Raw genomic sequence first — 26,207 nt, forward strand, 5'->3', positions numbered from 1 at the left:
TATTTCACTTTTTTTTATCCAGTTTTGCTTTAACATTTCCAATCAGAAAATGTCAAGAACATCATGTTAAAATTGCAGCTGATATGCAGAGTGCATTTTTGAGTGCATTGAACATTTGGGGATAAAGTGTTCCACACAGTCAGCCCTGTTATATACTGCATACTTTGTAGGTCATCCAGAAATTTTGTGCATTTGTATACAATGCACAGTATATGAAGAGTTCAGATGCAAAAGCCTCTAAATGCCATTTGAAATTTTCTTCTTTAATGACGATTTTTATCAAACTTGTATATTTAAGTTCAGTAATTTCACTTAAATAACAATTAATAGGTAATTATCATTTTAGCATTTAGAGGCTTTTGCATCTGAACTCTTCATATAATGAAGCAAAAGCGAATCTGTTCTGACATTGCATGAGTTTAGAATTATAAGGTTCTATCTCCACTTTTGGTCGAAATTGAGTTTTTGACATAATCTGATCCATTAGGTGTTTATTAATGCCTGTGTGGTGTTATTTTTGTAAAAAAAAAAAAAAGGGAAAAAAAGAGTATTAGATAAAGCTAATAGAAGATTATACTACATAACAGTTTTGCCAGCTGGGATGTAAAAACTTTGATGCTCAATATCTCAGAACTACCCTAAACGGAGATAGAACCTTATAATTCTAAGCTCACGATTGGCATGTTTTAATACAACTCCACAGATAGGAATTTTCCAGAATTTACCCTCCAATAAGAGTAGGACAATTTAAGGACAAGGACATATTAAATTAAATGTATGCTAATAAACTTTACAGAGATAATTATATTCATAGTTTACAAAAATAAATTCATATGTAAGAATTTCACATTTCTGCTTTTAAACCCTCTGGAATGCCCTGTGAACGTCCATTGTATGCATATTATAAATGTGCATTTCATTTAACTGCTGGATGAGTCAGAATTATTTTCAGCAAACCACAAATGCCATACCACAAATGGTGGTATTTAACAATGCATCCTAACAGTACAAAAGAGAGGCAAATTCAATCCTTACTTCCTCAAGGTGAGCTCAGCGATAGCCTGTGCAAAGCTGCAGGAGCAGCCAGTTCATTCTGTGTCTAGAAACTGAGGAACATTTTCAAATCAGATGTTTTAGGGTTTTTCAAAGTTTCACGACTTCATGAACTGGGTTTGATCTCTGAAATAATGAGAAATGTGTTGGGATTTGATGTCCAAGGACTGGATTCACAAAATTCTTCTCACCTGCTTTTTCCTTCTTATTTTTTAAGTTAAGAAAAAGATAATAATATTTTGTATTCCCAATAAATCCTTTCTTAAGCATTTCGTAAGATTGTTCCTAAGACTAAATTTATAAGTTATTCATATTATTGAAAAGAATTAGGGCTGGGTATTGACACAAATTTCACAATTCGATTCAATTTCGATTCACAAGCTTGCAATTCGATTCGATTTCGACTCAAGGAAATCAAATGTCTTAACTAATGCTGTAAACTATGGGAGTCTACAGTAGTTGTAGCCTACTATAGGCTACATTTGCGTAATATGAAGGTAATAATTAACTGTTTTGTAGCTATGCAAACACTTAAATTACACTTTTATTTATTTTTATAATAAGAAGATTATATGAAATATAAACATTTAAACATGGTGACTGTCATAAAAACTTGCCAGATTTATTCAAATATGCATTAAATATTGAAGAACATTAAGATTATAATGCATATGTAATATGGTGTATATATTTAGCAAAATGCTCCTCTCTAGAGTTATTTTTTCTAGCTGACTAACAAGTTTATGTGGGTTTTCTGAGGTAAATATGACGATACATGACATTGATTACAAGCTGATTAACTGACGTCTTTCCATGGTTGAAATGCTGATTGAGTGAATCAATGTGACATGATACGGATTTCGATAAGTTGTACTTTATCTTTTAACACACTTTTAGATACGCATTCATGTTTATTTCGCGCTGTGACTGCTATTATTAAGCCGAAAGAGAGATCAGCTTCAGCTTCAGTATGATACAATGATCCATTCATTCAAATGAAACAGGATGACTAATCGATTCTTGAGATTTCGAATCGATATCGGTTCGTAAAAATGAGAATCGATTAATATCGAGAAATCAATATTTATTACCCAGCCCTAAAAAGAATATTCCTGAAAATCATTGTAAATTATTTATTTAAGCTAGGATCAGTTCCTGTCCCCAAATCCCCAAAAGTTAAGACGTTTAAGGAATTTATTGGGTTGTTTAAACATTAAAGAGTAGGGTATAGGCTAGCAATAGCGAACTAGCTTTGAAAGCATAAGATCCCACCCTCACTTAGAGCGTCTCCAAAGCCACGCCTCCTTCAAAACACACACACAGCAGGGAGCCTCAATGTCTGAAAGCACATAATATTACAAAAAACGTCTAAACGTCAACGTTTGCATCTCTTCCAAATTACAATAGTTATAATGCTGTAAACGCTTGTTGTTTTGGTTGAGGAGGAACTGTACAAGGCGGCTGCTTTTTCGGTCCTCGGTGACTGACCTATGTCTAAGTCTGCATAGCTTGAAACGTGGTGGGTACACAGAGGTATGGGAATACAGTATGCGCTCACTCTAGCTAGAGAACACAGATACCGGACACATTCACTCTAAAGAGAGCGCAAGAAAGACTGAGTGCAATCAATGGAATTAATCTTATTGCTCTTTTAAAATAGCTAATTTAACTTGACATGGTACATTAAAAATACAATGTAATTACTAAAAACGGTTATTAACTCAAGTCTGTATTATTTGATAACTACGGTAATCTGCAGGCAGTGGAAAAAGATGGGCTTGGAGGTGTTTTTAATTTCAGTAAGTCTTCAGCCATAGCCCTCTTTCAATCAAATAAGTCAGTCATTTAGGATGTTCTTAAGAAAATGTTTGATATTTTACCCCCTATGGTGAAAATGAATATCCTGACTTTGTCATACTCATATAGAGTGTGAACTTATGATGTCACTTTGTAGGACAACTCGGAAGTTAGCGGCGCATGGGTTCCCTCGATTTTCCCCATAGACTTTTGGGAAATCGCAAAAAAATAAGATATGTGTTCAACAAAGAGTTGTGACCCTTACATGTTTTGTCTATCAAGATAATCTTTACAAGGTAATCCAAAATATAAACATTTTAAAGCCTATATACATTTAAAAATACCACAATAAAGTTAAAAAAAAACACAAGCAGATTATAACTGGTGTGTTTTATTTGAAAATATTTAGAAGCTTTGGTAATACTTTACAATAAGGTCTCGTTATCTAACATGAACTAATGTGTGTGTGTGTGTGTGTGTGTGTGTGTGTGTGTGTGTGTGTGTGTGTGTGTGTGTGTGTGTACTATAGGCTACAGTGCAAAAGTTCTAATAATGTTATAATTTTTCACCCAAAAATTTTTTAAAACAGTTATTTATATTTTGTCAGTTTTTTTTTGTTGTTTTTTTTATCCACAAGTTTCCTACGCCCCATGAGGTCTTGCGTCAAAAGTGGGCGCGACTTCCGGTTGGAAGTAAACAAAGCGCGATTTGACATGCTTGACACTCGTTCATTACAAGTTATAGCGATCCAAACTGGCTAACGATGTGGGAACACAACCTCAACGAAATTCAAAAGGGTGAAATAACAGTACCTTTACCCTCCGCAGTAGTTGATTGGGAGTATTATAATAACATTATTAATAATCAATACTCATCAAGGCATGGTGGCAGACAGTTGTGCGAGCTGACAAACAATTAAAATAAAAAATACACACTTAGTCATTGTGCTTTGGTCGGAGTTTATTCAAAATTATAAATGAATGTGCTACTTGAATACATTAACTGGCACATTTGGTATTCTGTCAACACAGGCTTTGATCCTGAGTTTAGCTGTAACATCAGTAGCGAACAGCCAATCACATGCTGATAGAGTTTATAGAACATTAAGAATTTAAACAAATGTATACAGGAAGATTCGTCGTCTTTTGGGAGGTGATGGAAACTACAGTCGTTGGCAGGATCAGAGATGGGCTCTGGCAGGATCACTCTGATTTAGTTTTCAGCTTATGTTCAAAACAATCACGTTTAAGCCACTAAATTAGTTTAGTCCGGTTATACATACAACCGCGAGCAGCACATGTTGTCCCTGCTGAGCTCCGTAACGACATCTCTCATAAAGATTTGCGTCTTTAAATAGTAAAATATTTCTCCGAAAAACAGCTAGCCTCTTCGCTAACTAACACACAAAATACCATTGGAATGCTACTTCCGCCGCGTCACCGGAAGTTTCACCCACTTTATTATTTACAGGAGCGCCCCTCGGAAACTTGTGGATAAAGACAGTTCACTTCGATACAGACAGGAGCCATCTTAGAAAATAGTCTCGATAAGTCGATCCCCGAATGCAATTCATACAGTTCAGAAGTTCGCTGAACTTCGTACAGTTCAGCTCACTCAGCGCGACATTCGTAGTTTGATTTGTCGTGACTGTTTTCCAAGATGGCTCCTGTCTGTATACACGAAGTGAACTGTCTTTATAAAATATATTCTTATTTAATGGTCTGTACACTTACAAAGTTCTCAATGCTTCGTTTTGCATGTATGGACCCTCATTATGTTACTGCGTTAGTGTGGGGCTATTTTGAGCCTTGTTAGTGGTATAAACTAGCGATTTATTTTTACTTAATTAATACCCCCATTACTAGCGTTCAGGGGCGTAGCACCAAATTCTGGGCCCTGTACACTCTCAATGTCAATGGGCCCCCTACACATGGCATTGTACGATGCGGGTTAGCAAAGTGAAAATTCAATTTTGAATGAAATGTATTTTTTTAATTATTTGAATATAAACAAATATAAACAGTGTTTAAATAATAAAATCAGATTATAGTAATGACTGGTTCTTTCATTCACCACCTGAATTGGCCTCATTTAGCCTACTTGTGCTCAAATACCTTTAAACCTTAGGCTACATCGGTTTTGTCATGATTCTGCCATCATGTCTTAGATTTTTCCTGGTCTTGTGGCAGGATCATGACAGACCCATGTTTTGTGTACAAGCGCATGGCCTGTGTGGGCCATGTGCTTGTGTTGTCTCGTTACATGTCCCCGCCCCCTTGTTATCCTCGTCTAGTGCTTCATTGTCTAGTCAGTTTCACCTGTCCTCGTCATTAGTGTTCCCTATTTTATCCCCTTGTGTTTGCTGTCCTGTGTCGGTTCATTGTTTGATGTTGCATGTTTCAAGCTGTGAGTAATTCTTTGAGTAAGCTGTTTTGAGAAGAGTCTGTTCATGTTGTAGTTTTGTTTCTGTCTTAGTTTCAAGTCTTAGTCTGGTGTGTTCTACCCTGCCTTGTTTTTCCCCCTCGTGGGTTTTATTTTCCTGTTTGTCACAAATAAACCCCTTTGCACATCATCTGCTGTCTGCTATTGGGTTCATCAGCCAAGCCATATGACAGAATGAACCGACCACTAAGAAACCCAGCAGACAGCAAGCCTATTTATCCTACTCTGCAGCCGTCAGACCCCGAACAATGGTGGCAGTCGGCCATCACCGACAGCCTGGAAGGCAAGCTTCCTTTCCCTCCTCAGGGAGAGTTGACCCTGAGGAAGTACGCCCAGGTCGTGGAGAAGAGGAGGTTTTTCTTGCCGGAGATTCTGGTCAACCGCTACTTCATCGCGGGTCTTAACGTCCATCCTCCTCTAGCTGAACGTGAGAGACTGGTCAGCCGCCCGTTCCACAAGATGGTGGACAGTCTGTCACAGAGGGAGCTGCAGGGTGCTACAAGGTCTTCATCTTCCGCTACACTTCCTGTGATCCCTGAGGGTCGTCTGTTAGCTGTTGCTACACTTGGGGACCAACCCAGTCTTGCCGCGACTCCTGAGACACCTTCCACGTCCATCAGTCTTCATGGTAAGCGTGGAAGGCACCCGTCATGGGAGTCAGCATCAGAGTCTTCCTGCCCGGAATCCTCCTCGCCTGCAGTGAGCTCACCTGTTCCGGTAACAGTTTCTGTTTCACCCCCCTCTCCGGTCACTAGTCTGGCTACCTACTCCGCCCCACGACCCAGGAGGAAGAAGAGGAGGAAAGGACCTTCTGGTTCTCCGTCTCTACCCCCTCCTGAGCCCGTGATGACTCTCCAACCCGCCGCTGAAGTCGGAAGCGCTGTTCCCTGTCCCGCTGCTGTAAGCGTGGCTCCGGTTGTTGCAACAGGAGATGCCGTTCTACAACCTGCTGCAGAAAGCGCCTTTTCCCAGTCGGCGTTGGGGAGATCCATTCCAGAGACTTGTACTGTGAATGTCGTCTCTGAGTCTTCTGCCGTGTCTGCAGAAGAAGGAGCAGCAGTCGATTCCGCTGCAAGGGCTGTGGTACAGTCCGTTTCGGCTCATCAGGAGATGCCAGTCATCATCGCTGCCAGAACCCTGTCCGAGTATTTATCCCGTCTGGCCAGAATTCTTGATGTCCCAGTCAGTCCTGTCTCGTCCCCAGTCCCTGTTTCAAATGCTATACAGAGCACAGATCCCAAGCCAGCTGCAGTCTTCGCTGATCCCAAGTCTGCTACACCGAGCACTGATCCCAAGCCAGCTGCAGTCTTCGCTGATCCCAAGTCTGCTACACAGAGCACAGATCCCAAGCCAGCTGCAGTCTTCACTGATCCCAAGTCTGCTACACCGAGCACAGATCTCAAGCCAACTGCTGTCTTCACTGATCCCAAGCCTGTTGCACAGAGCACCGTTCTCAAGTCATCTAGTGAGAGTCGTGATCGCAGTCCAACTGCAGTGAGCGCTGGTCCTAAGCCAGCTGACTTAAATGCTGATCCCAGGCCAGCTGCCACTAAGACTGCATCCCCGTCTGTTCTGGTCTCCCCTGGCTCCTCTAATTCCCGGTCTGTTTCCCCATTTGTCCCTGTTCCTGGACTTCCGTTTGTTTCCCCTGTCATGGCTCAACCCCGGACTGTTTTTCCCTTGTCCCACACCACTCCTCCCAAGCCCGCTCGGTCCTCTCGTCCTAAGCCCACTCCCTGTGGTCCCAGGACCTCTGTCCCACCCACCCACCCTGGACTGTCACGCAAAGACATTGTGTTTCCTCCACCCCCTCTGCCCTGTATGATGTTTTTGATGTTTCACCCCAATCCTTTCATTGTTTATTCTTGTATGCCCTTATTATTATTTGTTATGTATTGTTGGTTCTTGTCTTTGTCCCAGTCGGTCTTGTCCCATGTTTGATGTCTCCTTGAGGAGCGTCTGGAAGCCGCTCCTTAAGGTGGGGGTTCTGTCATGATTCTGCCATCATGTCTTAGATTTTTCCTGGTCTTGTGGCAGGATCATGACAGACCCATGTTTTGTGTACAAGCGCATGGCCTGTGTGGGCCATGTGCTTGTGTTGTCTCGTTACATGTCCCCGCCCCCTTGTTATCCTCGTCTAGTGCTTCATTGTCTAGTCAGTTTCACCTGTCCTCGTCATTAGTGTTCCCTATTTTATCCCCTTGTGTTTGCTGTCCTGTGTCGGTTCATTGTTTGATGTTGCATGTTTCAAGCTGTGAGTAATTCTTTGAGTAAGCTGTTTTGAGAAGAGTCTGTTCATGTTGTAGTTTTGTTTCTGTCTTAGTTTCAAGTCTTAGTCTGGTGTGTTCTACCCTGCCTTGTTTTTCCCCCTCGTGGGTTTTATTTTCCTGTTTTGTCCTTTAATAAACCCCTTTGAGAATCAGTTGCTGTCTGCTAGTGGGTTCATCAGCCATCTTCATAACAGGTTTTGTGTACTAACATTTTGATCCATGATACTGATGCAAGTTTTAAATGAAAAACATTTATTTTTAAATAGGAGAACACAAGAACACGAAAGACAACTGTACCATCAGAAACCAGGTTAAACTGATGCTACCAACTTTCTCAGTTGGTCGCATCAGCATTTGATTTCGTCGCGGTTATTTTTTATTTTTTTTTGCTACATGCCATGGGATTAATCAATGCATGCCGATGAATAGTGGTTTTAATGGACCAAAGCCAGCAAAGGCTTACCATAAATACCTATAATATATTAATTATCATTGCCAAATTTCAGGATTTTCATGGATTTTGGACAGTAATTTTAATCTGTAATTTTAAGGATTTTACATTTGAATTACATTCAATCTATCTATTTACATTTGAATCATAATCTTCTGTGTCTGTCATTTTTCTATTAGCATCATATTTCTATCTTTTAAAAATCATTAAACATTCAAATGTACATTACATTTTAAAAGATTAGAGTATTACAACAAGCTAAAACAGATTTTTCGTTATCAAATTTTATAAGTTAGTTCAAAAATCAGAAATCTCACACTCCTTACCTCCTGCATTTTGTAATAATTTGTTTCCTGAGACATTTTCATTTTTATATTTTTATTCATGAATTCGTAATTGGCGTGTTCCACCATCAGTGTGCAATGCGCGCGTGACGTCTATGTGTCTTGCGGAAGAACACTGTTGCCGGAGCTACTTCTCTCCATTAATGTCTATGGCGAGTCACGCAGTCACTGGGCAACTTCGCATCCGAGTCAACCCCGGGAATCCGGGATAAAAAAATAGTCCGAATATAAACACTTATAACAGGCGTAGTGATTCAGGATAAGTCAAAAACACGGTTTGGAAAATGGATTCATGATGTAGCCTACTCGTTCGTTTTGAACATAAGTTACGGACTGCAGTCTGCAGCAGCTGATACAACGGTCGGTGTTCTTTTGCGCGAGCGTCCACTCGTAAATATGCGACGCGACCACATCACATACAATTTTAACTCGCACAATCAAATTCTCAAAAAAATGGTCGCATATGAGACCAATTTGGTCGCAGTCTGGAACCCTGCATTAGCAGCAGCTGTCTGGAGTTGACTAAGTTACGTTAACTTTAATTGGATGTAACGTTAGGTGCATATAGCAACTCAGTTCACCTTTTGGGAAGAAAGCAGTCATCAGCTGCTTCCCCGCATTCTGCCTCCTATCTTTTTCTTTCATCTCTTTTTTTTAAAGCCCGATTTGGGCTTTTTGCACAGCATGATCAGATCAGGCTCCCGTTACAGGCTCTAGACTCACTGCGTTATTACTTGTTTGCCGCCCGCTGCGTCTATGGGCGGTCGACGCGTTGCGGACTAAACCATTTGGAAGGGGGTCCAGAGTGTCTAGCACTGAGTTCATTTTGGTCAATTTTTTTTTTTTAATTATTATTAATGACATCAATTGGAGGGCCCAATTAATTCTAATTAGGTTTAAAAAAATATTTTTTAAAAAATTGGTGGGATTTCAAAGGGCCCTCTCCCTAGACGGGGCCCTGGGTAGTCAGGTCCACTTTTCCCCCCACTACCACGCCCCTGCTAGCGTTATACGCTAAACAGTTTTTAGAGATAAAACTCTTTACATTCGAATATCATGAAATCAAATCTCAGAGAACGGTTGACTAGGTACCAATGTTTTATTAGACCAAAGGTTCATTTTGCGCCTGAGTTCTCCTTTAAGTGCCAGTTTACATTTCCAAAATTATGTTTGCCATTAATTGTATTAATCAGGGACTTCATTTTAATTTAATCATATTTTTACACTGTTACGCCACCATTAAAGTGCTTGACCTGATGTCAAACTGGCTGTAAAAAAAAGAAAGTGTACTTGTATTATGTTATGAATTACATAAAACACATTTTGGAACAAAACAATATTTTACATTTGTTGAAGAAAATGTTAGTGGTGCTTGAAAAGTTGCCATGGATGTTCTGGGCTTGTTCCAGGGCATTGCTTATGCGGTTGCTACGGTGTTCTGAGAGGATTCATCACATTTCTATGCAGTTCAGGGTGTTCTAGGTGATTCTAAGTGGTGGATTGGCTCAAGTCAATAGCTTGCATCTCCAAGCATCTGTGATATACTTCTCTCTCTATAATCTGAACAGTCAAGTATCAACACACCTCTCCTCATCAAGACACAGTTTGAAGTATCTTTCATATTCGTAGTAGAAACTGAACTGGATAAGGTCAGTACATTTGTACAGATACCTAATTATTAGTAGTCTAAACATTTGCGGTTTATTTAGAGTTCTGTAGACTTCATTTTGCAATGGGGGCCACGGTGGTTTGCCGGTAGCATGGAGTACTGCTTAGAGGACTTCTGGTGTTGTGATTGAGGGACTGTCTTCATGATGGCTTGAGGATGATTGTGACGGAGGAACATATAAAGGGAAAAATGTCATTTTAGTAATTCTCTCTCTTTGCTTCTCTCTCTTTATCTTGTTTCCCAGACTCACTACAGTGATGGAGAGTACATTATTAGACAAGGTGCCAGAGGGGACACGTTCTTTATCATTAGCAAAGGAAAGGTAAGATATTGTCTGTCACAGAGATAGAATACCAAAGCGATTGCATGCACGAACTCACCCCAAAATGAAAAACCTGTCATCATTTACTCACCCTCATGTCGTTCTAGACCTTCATGCTGCTTTTTCACTTGCAAGTCAAAAGGAAGGAATGATTTGAAGGATTTTCAACACTTAATGCAGCTGTTTTCCATTCAACAATAGTGACCATGTCTAAAGCTCCAAAAAAATGACAGGAACAGTATCATATTATAAGTAGTCCAGATGAGTCGTATGTTATATCAAGTCTTTTGTAAAGAACTGAGTGAAATGTAAGTCATTACTGACAATCTTCACCTCCAATTAATTAATTAGCCTATTTCTAACATGGACTACAAGCATTGCAAATGCACAAAAATAAGTATTTATTAATCCATTATCTGCTTAATTATTTTGGTTTTACTACCACTAGGTAGAGAGAGGTTGCCTTTTGGATTTTGGATTTGAGACCTACAGTTCAGTGAATAATAACTTCATAAAGTTCAGTCTGTTCCGAGGTCTTGGAATATAAGTCATATAGACTATTTTATGATACTGTTATGGAGTTTTATTGTCTCTTTGAAGCTTTACAGGATGTGGTCACTATGAATTATTGTACAGAATGTGCTGTGTTTGCTCTTTCAAAATTGTATTTTTTGTACAAACTGTCCGTCAAATCTGAAAGCCTTCATTCAAATACAGTATCTCTAGTGTTGCTATCATTAATGTGATAAATGCAGACTTGTGAACGAATGAAAAATAATTGACATTTTAGGGACAAATCAGTAGATTGTTTAGTCTTTTAAAGGAGTAGTTCACTTTAAAATGAAAATTAGCCTGTGATTTATTCACCCTCAAGCCATCCTAGGAGTTTCTTCTTTCAGACGAATACAATTGGAGTAATATTAATGAACTGGACTGCATTTATATAGCGCTTTCACAGACCCAATGGCCACCAAAGTGCTTTACATTTTGCCTCACATTCACCCATTCACTCATACACCGATGGCAGTGTCAGCCATGCAAGGCGCCATCCAACTCATCGGGCCAGCTGGGCTAAGATGTCTTGCTCATAGACATCTCAACACTTGGTCAGGTGGAACTGGGGATTGAACCACCAACCTTCTGGGTTGTAGACAACCTACATGAACCACTGAGCCATTGCCGCCCTTTGATTAATAAATGCCCTGGCTCTTAAGCTTTACAATGGCAGTGGATTGCAACCAAGCATGCTGCACAAGTCCTGAAAAGTGAAGTGTCAAAGTGTCTCGATCGCCCCCTGGTAGCTGGTCCCAGTAAAGGTCATGAAGCCTGCCTCCTCGTGAATTCTAATGAACGCGATGGAAACTAAACAATCAAATTACATTTCAAGATGTTTTTTCGTCATTTTAGGATTAAAAGTTTAAGTGTTCGTTTGTTAAAATACGTTTGGTCTTTACCTTGTGTAAGTAAAATATTCAAATTTAAAACTTTATAAAGTAAAATAACTAGCTTCCGGCTAAACAAACATCTGACTTAAAGGGAAACTAGGGTTTTCGCAGACGAGAGTGTAAAGTTCTGCACGTGATCTACTGACAACGTGAAAATTTAAAGGGATACTCCCCTTTTTTTTGGAAATAGGCTCATTTTACCACTCCCCCAGAGTTAAACAGATGGGTTTTATCGTTTTTGAATGTATTCAGCCGATTTTATATATATATATATATATATATATATATATAGAAGAATATCAGTAACCAGAAAGTTTCTGGTCTTATTGACTTCCATAGTATATTTTTTTCCTACTATGGAAGTCAATGAGACCAGAAACTGTCTGGTCTGGTTACTGATATTCTTCTAAATAATAAAAAAAAAAATCATCTGAATACATTCGAAAACGGTAAAACCCAACTGTTTAACTCTGGGGAAGTGGTAAAATGAGCCTATTTCCAAAAAAAGTGGAGTATCCCTTTAAGTGTAAAGCGCTACTTATGCAAGTAATGCGACGTACTGCTGATATTTACGCTGTACGCCATGACGCCCTACGCTAAGTCCAACATCAGACTGCGTTTGGCAACGTGTACTTTTGTGATGCGTTAAATATGAACATTTTTCATACACTTATTGCTTTGCTTCAGAAGGCCTTTAACCACCTAAACCATTTGGAGTTTGTTTATGATGGATGGATGCACTTTTTTGAGTTTCAATCTGTTGGTTGCAATCCACTGCCATTATCAAGCTGGGAAGAGCCAGGACATTTATTAATATAACTCTGAAAGAAGAATGTCATATACACCTAGAATGGCTTGAGGGTGAGTAAATCACAGGGTAATTTTCATTTTAAAATGAACTACTCCTTTAATTATCAATAATCTGTAATTGCAGGTGAACGTAACTCGAGAAGATCCACCCAATGGGACCCCTGTCTATCTTCGGTCATTAGGGAAAGGAGACTGGTTTGGAGAAAAAGCCCTTCAAGGGTAAAAACTTCCTTGCACACTACTTACAAAGCGCTTCAATCACAGGTTGCCACTGACCATGTTTACGAAAGCAAGCGCTGACATCAATTATGTGCTCGATGGATCGTTTTCTGCTGGCACATGCCTAATTGGCTGTTAACTGGGAACAATCAAATGCACATTCAAACAAAGCATCTGCTTGCTTCAGGAATACTTTTTGATTGGACGTAGAAAGCATTTAAAGTCAATTTAGATTAAAGTTGACCTTATTTGCTTCCTTTTATTGACATTTCCGATTCCTGGTTTTTCTAAATTAAAAACAAATCACCATATTTAATCAAAATGCATTAAGTTGCTCCACCTCTAAAACAAGCAATCCCTCTTATCCTTGAAGTCTTGCCCTATTTTTATTTTCCTCCTGTTTTGCAGAAAAAAACATATTTCACATTATGAAAGATAAGTGAGCTGCAAATTGCATTTCATTTGGTTTTTGACCCGGGCTTGTATGAAAATGTCTGTCATTTTTGAGGCTTTATTTGCAAGCGTACCGTCTAATGGACTGGGAGCTCACAGCACTTAGTGAGAAGAGCTAATTTTGAGAAGATGAGACCGGTTGTGTCAGAACAGTCAGATGCACATATCCTCCTCATATCATATTTCTCATAGGGTCGGTCGGTTATGAACATCATCCTCTGATCTATTTATATTTTCTGCATTATTCCCACCACCGCTGCTGATTCAGTAGAGGCCAACCTCAGGCAAGTTCGCTCGGCTTGCATTATGGCTTTCAAGTTGTTTCAAGTGAATGTTATTCTTGCTAAGCAGATGCTTTTCAGATGTAATTTACACTTTCATTTTCACATGATGGTTTTAGTTTTGAAACTTTTTAAACTGCTGTTGCAATGGATGGAGACAGAACATATGCAATGAGGACCCTTAGTGGATATCAGAGGAAGTTTTAGTGCATTAATTGCGGTGGCTGTGAAAAACAACAGTCTATTTTATTGTTGTTGTTTGGCAATTACCGAATAGTGGTAAACATATTAAAGGGATTCTATTTTTCTTTTTTTTCTCCTTTTTTTCTATTTGAAATGCTCGCATTAGTGCACTTGGCTTGTTTTGCACAGTTGTGTTGCGGTATTGAACTTGTCATTGACCCTGAAAAGGGAGTAAGCTGTTAATGGACTGGAATAAAGAGTGTGCAGATTGCATACAAAATATAAGGTCCATGCTGGGAGAATTTATATTTGATTTAATTAACTTGAATGATAAAGTAATAGGATATGGTGTGGCCACAGGACTCATTAAGGAAGACATACTTTCAAACATTTTGAATGACAAAATTATAGATGTCACTGCCTTTAGTTTAGTACACTATGCCAACCTGTGATGCACAAGAGAGTGAAAAGAAACATGAGCTACCTGATTAGATCAAAAGTGAAGATAGAGCTAAGAAAATAAGCTATTGTTTATGTTTAAGGTTGAGTTTTTAGTTTCTAATTCCCTCTTGAATTTCAATGGTTTCAGTCTATTTGTGGATTACAGCAAATAAAAAAATGTTTGTCTGCACAATAAATTAACAAAAAAAATTATTTCAGTTACAGCCAAACTTTGGAGCAATTTGGATAGCATTACACTGTCTGAATTAGCCTACATTTGTTATTTCTAAGAAGGGGGAATAAGTACTATATTTATTTGAACGGCACAAGGCAACATTCGAGCACACAAAACAACACAGTTTCGTGGAGAGTAACATCACAGCTCCCAAAAACATTCCTGTTATATAAGGAAAGACAATAAAAATAGTGAAAAATTGTGTTTAACTATAAAAACCAGCAGAAACCGAACACATATGAACTATTTGGAGCGATTTGAGTGACATGGGGTGAAGAGTGATGTCATACATCCCCCCATCAAAAAAAAAAAAAAAAAAAAGATCGAACCAGCCCGGCCGTTTGTTATTGCGGACCAAAAATTGAATATTTTATTAATTATTTCATTTCATGGGATGCCAACTTTATTAAGATTGTTGTTTGTAATAAATGACAGCTGACATACACAGATATTTATAGTTAGACATTGTGTGATCTATTGTTTAATTGTCACTTTTATTTTATTTTTTTCACAAAGACACCTAGTTAGATCGCTCTTGCTTTGATCTGTGCCCAAGGACGACCAAGCTGATGAGGAGTTTATTAGTTTTTGCCTGGAGAGGTTTTTACTCCTACAAATGTGTGTTCTTGATCTTCATGTCTTTGATCTCACCTCTCACTCAGCTTTAATTAGCACAGAGTCTTGCATTTTTTGTTTCGGTTGTTGTTTGTTTAGTTTCTTTTTTTTTAAGTGGTAGTATGTTTAGCAAATCAATCAGCACTGAAGTGGATCAAGTCAGTCTTTCATCTTAAACAATATTTTTTTAGGCCGTTATGAGTCGTGTTTGTGTGATATGGAAGCTGTCTTTGACTAAGTAACAGCCATAACAATAGCTATGGTCTTGTGGATTAAAGGCTGCTCACTGCTTTGATGTGCTACAGCTTGTATGCTAAGTAAACTTTCATGTCCCACTTAAGCAAAACACCTTGTTGAGGCAAAATAATGAATTTGCTGCCAGTTAAGGAGATGTTGATTCTTCTTTTTTTTTTTCATTCCACACCGGAAGGAAAGTATACAAACACATTCATACCAAGGAGCACTGTATGGGTATCATCAATTCAAATTAGGCCTATTTTAAGACCATTAAAGGACAAGTTTGGTATTTTACACTTAAAGGAGTAGTTCACTTAAAAAAAAAAAAAAAAAACTTTTGCTGATAATTTGCTCACCCCCATGTCATCCAAGATGTCCACGTCTTTCTTTCTTCAGTCGAAAAGAAATTAAGGTTTTTGATGAAAGCATTCCAGGATTTTCTCCATATAATGGACTTTACTTGGAACCAAACGGTTCAAGGTCCAAATGAGAGATTCAGTGCAGATTCAGAGGGCTTTAAACGACACCAGACGATGAATAAGGGTCTTATCTAGGACCCTTCGAGTCATGACTCGAAAAAAGATTTGTTCATTTTGATGAACGAGTTTGAACAGTAGAGTCAGAAAAAACTGATCACAGAACAGAGCAAGGCGAGCATTTGTGCTTATAAAACTTTAACTTTTTTATTTCTTTTTTTAAATGACCGATTGTTTCGCTTGATAAGACCCTTATTCATCGTCTGATGTCGTTTAAAGCCCTTTGAAGCTGCACTGAAACTCTCATTTGGACCTTGAACAGTTTGGTTCCCATTGAAGTCCATTATATGGAGAAAACCCTGGAATGTTTTCATGAAAAACCTTAATTTCTTTTCGACTGAAGAAAAAATGACATGGACATCTTGGATGACATGGGGGTGAGTAAATTATCAGCAAAACGTTTTTTTTTTTTTTTTTTGAATTTGAATTTTTTTGAATTTTAAATAGAATTTGAATTCATGAGTGAATTACTCATGTTTCAAGATCGTTTCTGATTAAATAGAACGGTTAAGATTGAAATTTGGACACATGCTGCTGGCCCGAGAATTTACGGTTTCTGTGGTTGCATTTATGCACTTTATTTACTAAACAGACTAACATCAATGAACTGTATTTTCCAAAGTTAAATTACTATTAACTAACAAATGAGACTATTGTAAAGTTTTACTGATTATCATAACTTAAAAATGTATTGAAAATTGTCTAAAATTGTATTTAATATATTTAAAATACCACTCTACTTCTTTTCGCCTTTGGATTCTGTCGTTGTCGAGTATCGTACGAGAGAACAAACAGCGCTCAAATGGATTCCTCTGTGAACATGCACGAATGGATGTCTGACAATTTCATTGCTTTTTGGAGTTTTCAGATTTAAAAATGTCCGTCTATAGAAAGAGGCTACATGCGTTCTGCGGTCCCGTTGCTCTCACGGAACAGATAAGTTATATGTACGCAAGCAACAAGACTATGTATGCTTGTCTATCATCTGATGAAATCCTGCAGGTTTCTTTGCTTTCTCCGTCCATTTAATAAATGCACATCTTTGGATGAGCTCGGATTTCGAGCGCATTTACTTGAACTTCATAGGTAATATGTATGGATTGACCCATTTGAGAGGCAAATGGTAGTGCTAGTAGCATATAGCATTAGCTGCTCCTAAGCCTGAGCTAACTCGATCACGTTGAGACTAGGTGGGCGTTGTTTCAACATTCAGGAACCTCAGCTCCACCCACACCTCTTTGCCCATTTTCTATTATATACGAGTGACACTGCCAAGATCGTGACGGAAGCCATTTCTGGCTTCAAAAATGCTCTTCAGAAACCTACGGGTGACGTCACAGACACTACATCCATATTTTTTTAACAGTCTATGTTCACAACCAGCGCGTTAAACTTGGTTTCAGCTTCTTGGAGAACCCAGATGGGTCACCTCATCTTTGTCCTGCTATATTCTCCCAACTTGATTGACGGCTCTGACCTTTTCCTCATAAACCTCACTCCATACTTGCTGTGATGTGCGTTCACTACATCCAGACTTTGACTGACAGCTAAAACACGTTTGCACTGGCTGGTCTTAACCTCCCTCTGTCTTCCTTTGACTCGATCCTCACCTAATGTTGTCACAGTATTCAAAGACATCCCTCTGCCTCTGAAGTGTGACAGTGTAATTGAAGGATGATGTTCCCCTGTGCTGGACTTTCTTAGTGGCAGTTTTGATCCTCATGTGCGACTGACTTGATAATTGTAGTTGAGATGTGACTAGCATAGGACGCTTGTAATAATAATGAGGTGATATAATTGGAAGTTATTCGTAAGAGCTGCGGCACCTCTGATATGTTCTGTCTCAATGGGGGTTTTCATGTTTTTTACAGTTGTACCAAGAAACATCATATCTAATGAGAGGCAGTTTGAGGCAGTTGATTTCTAGCACATGCAGATGGGTCTCTAGACAGAAGACACTAATGACACTATAAACATAATATTCACAAGTAAATGGAGCTTATTGGAGGCCCATATGTCAAAGTTGAGGATGAGGGTGGCATGTCGCAGGATTTTTTATTTTATTTTTTGTCCTTGTGTTATTTAAATGTCACATTTGAACTTTATGATTTATTAATGCTAGTTTTCAAATGCAGAAAAGCCTTGTACCATACCAAATTTACAAATTAAATCAAATCAAATTTGCACAAAACCAAAAAAGATGGTTTTCGCAGATGAGAGTGTAAAGTTCTGCACGTTATCTACTGACAACCTGAAAATTTAAAGGGATACTCCACTTTTTTTGGAAATAGGCTCATTTTACCACTCCCCCAGAGTTAAACAGTCGAGTTTCAACGTTTTCAAATCCATTCAGCCGATTTTCTGATATTTAGAAAAATATTAGTAACCAGACAGTTTCTGGTCTCATTGACTTCCATAGTAGAAAAACAAAATATGGAAGTCAATGAGACCAGAAACTGTCTGGTTAAGCCTAGTTCACACTACGTGATTTTAAGCCCGATTTAAGCCCGATTTGCAAATCGTTGAGTCGCCGACAAGTCAGGGTGTTATCGCGTGCAAATCGCGGGCGATTAGCGGACGATTAACGCTCGCCAATCCGTTAGTGTGAAAGAGCCAACAACGCATCAAAGACAGCTCGCAGACACCTCGCAGACAGGTCACCGAGCTCAGAAAAATATCTAGCATGCTAGATATCTCGCGCAGTCGCGCGACTCAATCTCAGTGATGTCATGAGTACAGCCAATCATAGCAACGCATGGGTTGAGGACACCAGGTAAATCTTACTTTTTCTTTTTTGCATTTTTTTTCTCAGAGCAGATCGTCGAGCAAACAGTGTGCAGCACTAGTTTCTGTCTGACGTCCATATTCGCGTGTTGTGTTCTTCTCTGCAGTTTCGCGTCATTTCTGGTTCGTTTTATTGCGTGGTTTTTCGTTACAAAACATGGTTTCTAGACCAGATAGAATCGTGTTGTTGTCAACTCGTTATTTGTTTGATTATTTTCAGGATTTAGACTGTACTATAGTACTGAAACAGCTCTCATTGAGTCACAAATGATATGCTCTTATCCGATCGTGGTTGTATCTCTATGTAGTGCGTTGTTAACTCGTGTAGTGAGTTACCTCCTGTTGTGGATCAATCGCGTTGTGTTGTGTGGTGTGAACAGCTAAACAACTTGAACACTCATGATTTCACTGAGAGCAAGTCATGTATGAACTGCACAGTTCAGCCCGACATTTTAAAATCATGTAGTGTGAACTAGGCATTACTGATATTCTTCTAAATATAAAAAAATCGGCTGAATACATTCGAAAATGGTGAAACCCAAATGTTTAACTCTGGGGGAGTGGTAAAATAAGCCTATTTCCAAAAAAAGTAGAGTATCCCTTTAAGAACACAGACGCAGCCGGATCATTTCCATAATGACCAACGCAATCTAGCAAGAGCAGCGCAAATTAGCATCCAGTTTAAGACATGCTTTTTTGGGGGGTGCAAATACCAGTAAATTGACTTGCGCAAGCAAACAAATCACCTTGCATAAATCATCTAAATACTCTCCTCCCATAAATTTTGCATCTGAAAGGTAAACTTCTATAAATGCATATATGCAAAATGCAAAAAATAACCCTGCCCATGTATGCCTTTATTAAATCCTGATTTTTTTGTTTTTATTTTTTTGCGCAAGCTGTTAGCAAATCTGGTCCTTAGACTTAAACTATGAAAATCCATCATACAAAGGTTACTTATAATTTTAAATGTGTGTACTTTTGTCACACGCCATGACTGTGTGTATGTGGCAGGCAATTTGCGGGCTATTTATGGTAATTGTACATAAGTGGTCTGCTGTCTGCAGCTGGTTTTGTTGATGTCCTTTTAATGTTGCCGAACAAATCAGTTATTTGAAGAACAATCAATGTAACTGTAAAGATGCGACATGATTTTCACAGTTTGTTTGAGTGGTGCTTCCCTGTTTAAAACTCTGCCATAATACAAGGGGTTGTGGGTGGTTGTCAGGAAATTATGTCGCAGAGTCGCAGGTGCTCTGAGTGGTTTTTCATGTGTTGCAGTTGCCATGGAGTTAACAAGCCGGATGATTTGTGTTATGATTTGTTTCCTTAGCACAAACGCTGAGTTGCACCAGCATTTATTACCTATGGTCATGGTGCGAACTACAGGGGGGGTAGGGCGAGCTCGGCTGCGCTTAATAAGACATGGGCTCCCCTGAAAAAGTGATTCATGAAATTTTGAGGGGTCTCAACAAATATTGACAATGTTTTATTTTGATGTTCAATTTCAGTTTTGTGTAATGCGATCATTGAGGATTATTATGTGTAAAATAGCAAAAATATCATTCATTCATGCATGCATGACAGCGATTTACACCTAATTCACTTCAATAAAGATAACTATGCTATTCTTGTCGTAAGCATCACGGACTGGTGGCACTGCGGTGCAAATTCCAATCCAGTTTAGTAAGTTAACTCAAAGATTTGTAAAACAAAAATAAACGCTGGAGGCCAATGATCTGCGCGCAAATTCCTTATAATCCATTTTGTGTTAAGGTAAGGCATGTTATTCCCAATTATGTGTTGTGGCTGGGTTCTCGATGTCTTAGGCCTCATTGAACGGAGGAAATATTGTATTGTTCTGTATCCTGACGAGTAATTTAACCCTTGTTCAAGTGAACTTAAATATGGGCTATATGCACGCATAAGTTCCCCATTTGACGCAAGGATGCTCGTCCATTTCCGGTTGTGGAGATTAAAGCGGAGGAAAACCGAGAAAAACAGGATTATGGCAGAGTCTTCAAAATTTACTGTCCTCCCGTCTTTGAAACGAAACGTACATACGTTTAGATGTAATTTTATATATAGTTATGTTTATTTAATATAATTTTAAAAAGAAGCATAAACACAACGAGGGGTGTCTGTTTTATCTGTTTTTGTGACTAACGTTTCTTTAGTATAACCATGGAGTATAAAATTCAATATAAATTCTCGGTATTGCATTGGACTCCACGATCGGCGGAAGTTATCGATCATCCTTAATCCTTCACCGGAAATACCGCCGTGCATAGAGCCCATTCATAGACTATTTGTGGGTGGCTGTTTGACTTATCAATTTGTGTCGATAAAGTATAATAGGGTAAATCATGTAATTTACATATTGCTTGCATAGTGCATATACTAGCTGTATCTTTGGAAGTCCTTGCAAGTCCTCGTAAAGCACTCACAAGTGCACACACAAGTAGTTCAAACACTGCCTGGCTATAGTTAGGGGTTAGTTCAAATTTGTTTAAAAAGCATGACCAATAATAGTTTGCTTTAGTGTTCAACATTATTATATTTAAATAGTCATACAAATATAAAATATGAGTTAATAAATATAATTTTGCACTAGTGTTAATTTGATTTAAAATAATGTTAAGCAACCTATTGCTCATTGAAAAAAATAAAAAAAACAAAAATACAAAACATGCATTTTTGCTCAAAAACTCCAAAAGCATACCTAACTACCTGTACATAAAATTTACACTAGTGGTAGTAAAACACCAACAACATTAATGTATTTCTTTTTAATTATTACATGAGCAAATTATTGTTTAAAGTGTAACTAAACCCCAGGTCAGAGCCTGACTCCACCCTCTGCCAATATTTGAAAAATGCTGAAAAAGTGGGCAGACCTCAGCGGAGATAGAGGGAATGAAATAGATGCTAAAACACTCTATCCTGGTCGTTTTCAATACTCGCGATTCCAACTCCTGACTCGCTACCGTGGTTTTGACGAAACAAGCTGGATTTTATACTGCCAAGGGCGTAGCTCATACCAAGAGCGTGGTGAGCTGGAACGTGCGTTCGTCACGAAGAACCGCTACCATCCAATAGGAAAATTCAACTGCAGTAGCCACCGTTCAACCCGAAGAGGGCAGCACTAAAACGTTTTTACACCATATTTTGTAGAAATAGAACACTTTATACACAAATGTCAAAAAAGTTACTCGAATCAATGACTGGTATGAATCAAGATCCATTCTTACAGATCATTAACTAAAAAAAAGTTGGTTTAGGGTTTAATTACTCTTTAATAAAGACTTTTTTTTTCATGAGGTTCTATGAACAATACTATGTTGTGACCTCAAAACACTTGTGCCATAGTGCCATGATTTAATACATACTAATACATTTTGACATTTGCACATAACCAGCTCAATATATATGGCTTTTCTAATATAGTAAACGTGCTTGGTAGGTCACCTGATACAGCACTGTACTTGTGATGTGGATCATTCAGGTATGAATCCGGTGAAACACGAGTCACAATAAAAGAAGTCATAATCTTGTAGAAGCAAGCTAAAATGGCATGGTAGTTTTAGCAAATGTGTTTTTCAAACACAATAGAGCATTAACCATTAAACGTCAGTCACCAGACATTTTGTTGTAACAGAAATTTTGTTACAACAACCTATGTAATAAAATACTGCCGCATTCAGGTTTCGAATAAATCTGAACATGCTTTTATTGCCACTGACTGGACGTTTCACGTTGAAAGTGACAAATGTCAAGAGGCAACCTAATATCATTTTGCAGAAATATCACCACAGGGATGTTTTTCCAATGAGCCTGGTTTGGAAGTTTAGAGGCCCTTTTCGTTTTTGTGTGAACGAAATCAGCATTGTGAATTGGCATTGTGCTGGTGTTTGGAGCTGTCATCCCCCAAACCCCCCCTCCCCCAACAGACACACACACACACACACACACAGACACACACTTACAGTACTTCAGTTTTATACCAGATTTACAAATGAGGACGTCCCTAAGATTTGTGGAGATTTTATCAGGTTTTGGTCACTTCTGGCTACTAATTTGTCCCCAAAATATAGTACACACACACACACACACACGCACACACACTGGTTTCCATGTTTTACGGTGACTTCCCAAAGAGATAATAATTTTTAAACTGTACAAATTGCAGTTTTAAACCACATCATTTGGTATGATTTAGTTGCTGTTTACCTCATGGGTACCGACAAATACGTCCCCAAAAGGTCAAAATGTACTGAAATTACAATCCATGTGGGAAAAAAATCCAGTCACACACACACACACACACGCACACACACTGAAGTTCAGCTCAGTAGAGGGCCACAAAGAGAACAGTATATGCCTTCATGTTTGTCAGACTGCAGTGAAGAAGACTCTAGTGACAGAGAGGGCAACCATGCTGAGTGATGCCACAGAAACTGTTTTGTGTGTTTGTGTTGTGAGAAACCTTACAGCGATGAATGTTTGGGTTGCACTTTGCCATGTGGTGAAAAATGTTCTATAACAATGGGTGATGATTAACTTTGGTTCATTTTGCCACTGATTACTGAGTCAGTGTTCTATGGATGCTAATTTCTGAAACAGTAATTTTTTCAGGATGCGCAGTTACAAACATGCTACAGTGGGTTTTATTGTCATGAAATAGGAATCACAATCTTACCTATCAAGCAATCAAGTTTGGAAGCACAGTATATGGAGTTTATCCATGGCACAATCATTACCATTTTTGAGCATGGAGGAACGTCACAACTCTAAAGAGCAGCAGCTACAGTAGTATAAATACATTTGTAAACAGTACATTTATTTGTGTAAAAATGTGTTAAATGTGAACTGAAAATGTACAGTTGCTTGTCGCGACCAATAGGAAGATGTGTAATGCTACATTCACACCGGATATGTATAGCGTGTCAAATTCGCATCTACCGCGTCTAGTTTTACGCTTGACCACTTTGTGTTAATTCTCGCATCAAGAGTGAAACTGACGCACGTAAAATCAAAAGTTTGAAGCAAAACTTATGTGCGTCTCGTGCGTCAGAATCAAAACCCGTTGGCGGCCATCTTTTTTTATGTTGATCGAGCATTCATCGAGATATTCACCACACTGTATTTGTTTTGGAGAGCTAGAACAGCGGCGTGGGGATCATCAACTCCGTATTTGTGTCCACTGGACCCTTTGGAAGGCGAACCGTTTGGCGAGTTTCACCATTTGCTCGCTCTCGGAGGACGCTGTCAGCGGTACTTCCGCCTGTCCCGCGCCCAGTTTGATGACCTGTTGCCCCGCATCAGAACGAGGATCACCCTGGCCCACATCCATCTAATCTAGCTGTCATTTATTTTTGTTTTTGATAATTTATTATTAACCTGTCCTGTGATTTTTTTTTCTCTCACGTCAGAAACAAACTTATGCACATGTATGTTGGTTGTCTTTACATCATAATATTATTTCATATAATCTAGATATGGAATGAATAACATTCAATACAAAATGAACATGTCTCGTATATAGAAATAAAGTTTTAAGTGATAAAATATTTGCTTTGTTGTGCATAAGAATCCCACCATGCATTTACTCATATTACAAAATAATTTATTGAAGCATCCAGATACTTCACCACGTGAGCAAGCAGCAGGCTCCTGATTGGTTAACGTGGCGCGAATTGACGCCAAAGTTCGGCAGGTGTGAATTTGCGTCAAACGCATGAGTGCACAAATAGCACTAACTAAATAATTCGTACTCACCAGATGCTCAATTCGCGGCATACGCACAAATTAGGCGTAGAGCGCGGCGCGGTAGACGCATTCGCGCCGCAGGAATTTTTTACGTGCATAGCGCGTCTTTGCATTGACTTAACATTGAAATCATTCGTGCCTGATGCGCTATTCGTGTCTGGTGTGAACATAGCATAAGAACGTTAAAGGAAGATATAATAAAGTTTGTAAAAAAGCAACTGTTGTAGTTCTCTTACAAGAGGTTCTCTGGTATTGCGTAAGTTAGCGTATGCTATGGTTAAAGTCATCCCGCACTGCTGGCCACCTATTTCACACTTATCTATGTTGGGTAGCTGGGAACCCCTGGGATTCATGAAGTGGATGCTGGGCGTGCGCGGTGTTGACAATGGGTTCCCGTAGCGTAAGCTAACTTGCGCAACCTCTCGTAAGAGAACGTACTCGGTTACATATGTAACCTCGGTTCTCTCTAGAAGAGGGAGTGAGTATTGCGTAACCCGACCGTGCAGGCGCCAAGAGCAAATTTTTGCTTCAGCTAATGGTCCCAGTGATGCAACCCCCGAGTCCGGCTTTTATATGCTAAGCCAGCCCCCTTCTGGCGGGAGTGATGTCATGCGTGAGGCTCAGTGGTAGGCTGCAGCAGTTAGCGCAGGGCAGCCAATGAGCACACGAGATAGCCTGCTCTAGGTCTGCTAGTTGCTGCACTGCATTGACAATATATGAAAAATTAAGGATAATTTCTGGCTTCAGTCTCTCGAGAAATGACTTTACCTGTAGCGTAAGCTACTTACGCAATACCTGTTCCCTTTTCTAGAGAGAAACGAGGTTACGTACGTAACAGAGTACGTTGACATGTAACATTTCTGCTATTTTTTTAATTACCTACTTTTATCTAGAAATTTTTACCTAGACTACTGTTGAAATCTGTATCTATAAAGCTCAGTGTATAGAAAGCAGTCAGCATCAACAAAAAGGTACAAATAAAACATGCAGCACATGTGTTGTCAAAGCTCTCTCGGCCACCGTAGCATGGGCCAATTTACTGACACAATAACTTGGTTTTGTAACATGAATTAATTGTTTTGGGTGAGTTAACACCGTCTCATCCCAAGAAGTCATACAACTGATGTCTTGGGACGTCTTTTGACCATACGTCAACATCCGCCTTTTTAGGGTACCCTTAAACGTCGGTTACATGACGATCCCGGGCCGTCATACAACTGACGCTTTACCTTTAACGTCGGTTAGGTGACGGGGTAGGTTTAGGTCTGGGGTAGGGTTAGGATCCAAAAACGTCATCTAACCGACGTTTAAGGGTACCCTAAAAAGGCAGATGTTGACGTATGGTCAAAAGACGTCCCAAGACGTCAGTTAAATAACGGTGAGTCACTACATTTTGCAGACACGCAATAGAGTTCCAGCAAACAGCTGTGAAAATTGAGAATAGAGAATGTAAGACTGTTGTGAAAAAAATGTGTTAAAGCGTTTGAGGAAAAACAAAATAATATCATGTGGTTCAAGAATTAATCAAAACAAAAACAAATACATTGTAGATTCTGGCTGTGTATGATTGACATAAATTATTTGTGTCCCCACAGAGAAGACATCAGGACGGCTAATGTCGTCTCCGCTGAAGCTGTCACCTGCCTCGTCATCGACAGAGAGTGAGTTGAGAGAGTGAGAGTGTGTGTATGTGTGTGTACTGATGCTGTGAAATTTGATTAGACTTTCATCTTTTCCACTGTGTGCTCACTAAATTTACCACTGCTAATTTCTTATGACCTCTCACAACTTTCACCGCGTAAAGTTCGGGCTAGTTTACGCCAGTTAGACATCAGACTGTCGGGAATCAAA

At 39.1% G+C, this 26,207-nt stretch overlaps 2 protein-coding genes across 3 annotated transcripts in view; both read left to right on the forward strand.

Moving 5' to 3' along the window:
- prkg1b (protein kinase cGMP-dependent 1b) overlaps positions 1 to 26,207 on the forward strand; it is a 193,327-nt gene that overhangs the window by 129,591 nt on the left and 37,529 nt on the right. For both annotated transcript variants that reach the window (XM_039664767.2, XM_039664766.2), the window contains exons 6-8: positions 10,271 to 10,348; positions 12,728 to 12,822; positions 25,952 to 26,017. In XM_039664767.2, the coding sequence (XP_039520701.1) occupies positions 10,271 to 10,348; positions 12,728 to 12,822; positions 25,952 to 26,017 (239 nt within the window). The remainder of the gene's footprint in view (positions 1 to 10,270; positions 10,349 to 12,727; positions 12,823 to 25,951; positions 26,018 to 26,207) is intronic.
- On the forward strand, positions 5,307 to 8,569 carry LOC148971501 (uncharacterized). Its single transcript, XM_089122478.1, has 2 exons — positions 5,307 to 7,111; positions 8,430 to 8,569. The coding sequence occupies exons 1-2, from the start codon at positions 5,467 to 5,469 to the stop codon at positions 8,567 to 8,569; spliced, it is 1,785 nt and encodes a 594-aa protein (XP_088978604.1). The 5' UTR covers positions 5,307 to 5,466.

This window comes from Pimephales promelas, chromosome 17 (assembly GCF_988280905.1).
Source record: "Pimephales promelas chromosome 17, fPimPro1.hap1.1, whole genome shotgun sequence".
NCBI lineage: Eukaryota > Metazoa > Chordata > Actinopteri > Cypriniformes > Leuciscidae > Pimephales > Pimephales promelas.

Excerpts from the sequence above, each read along its gene's own strand:
- LOC148971501 (XM_089122478.1), top strand. The coding sequence starts at position 5,467 with ATGAACCGACCACTAAGAAACCCAGCAGACAGCAAGCCTATTTATCCT. Across the intron at positions 7,112-8,429 it reads TCCTCCACCCCCTCTGCCCT|TGTGCAATGCGCGCGTGACG; the intron begins GTATGATGTTTT and ends TTCCACCATCAG.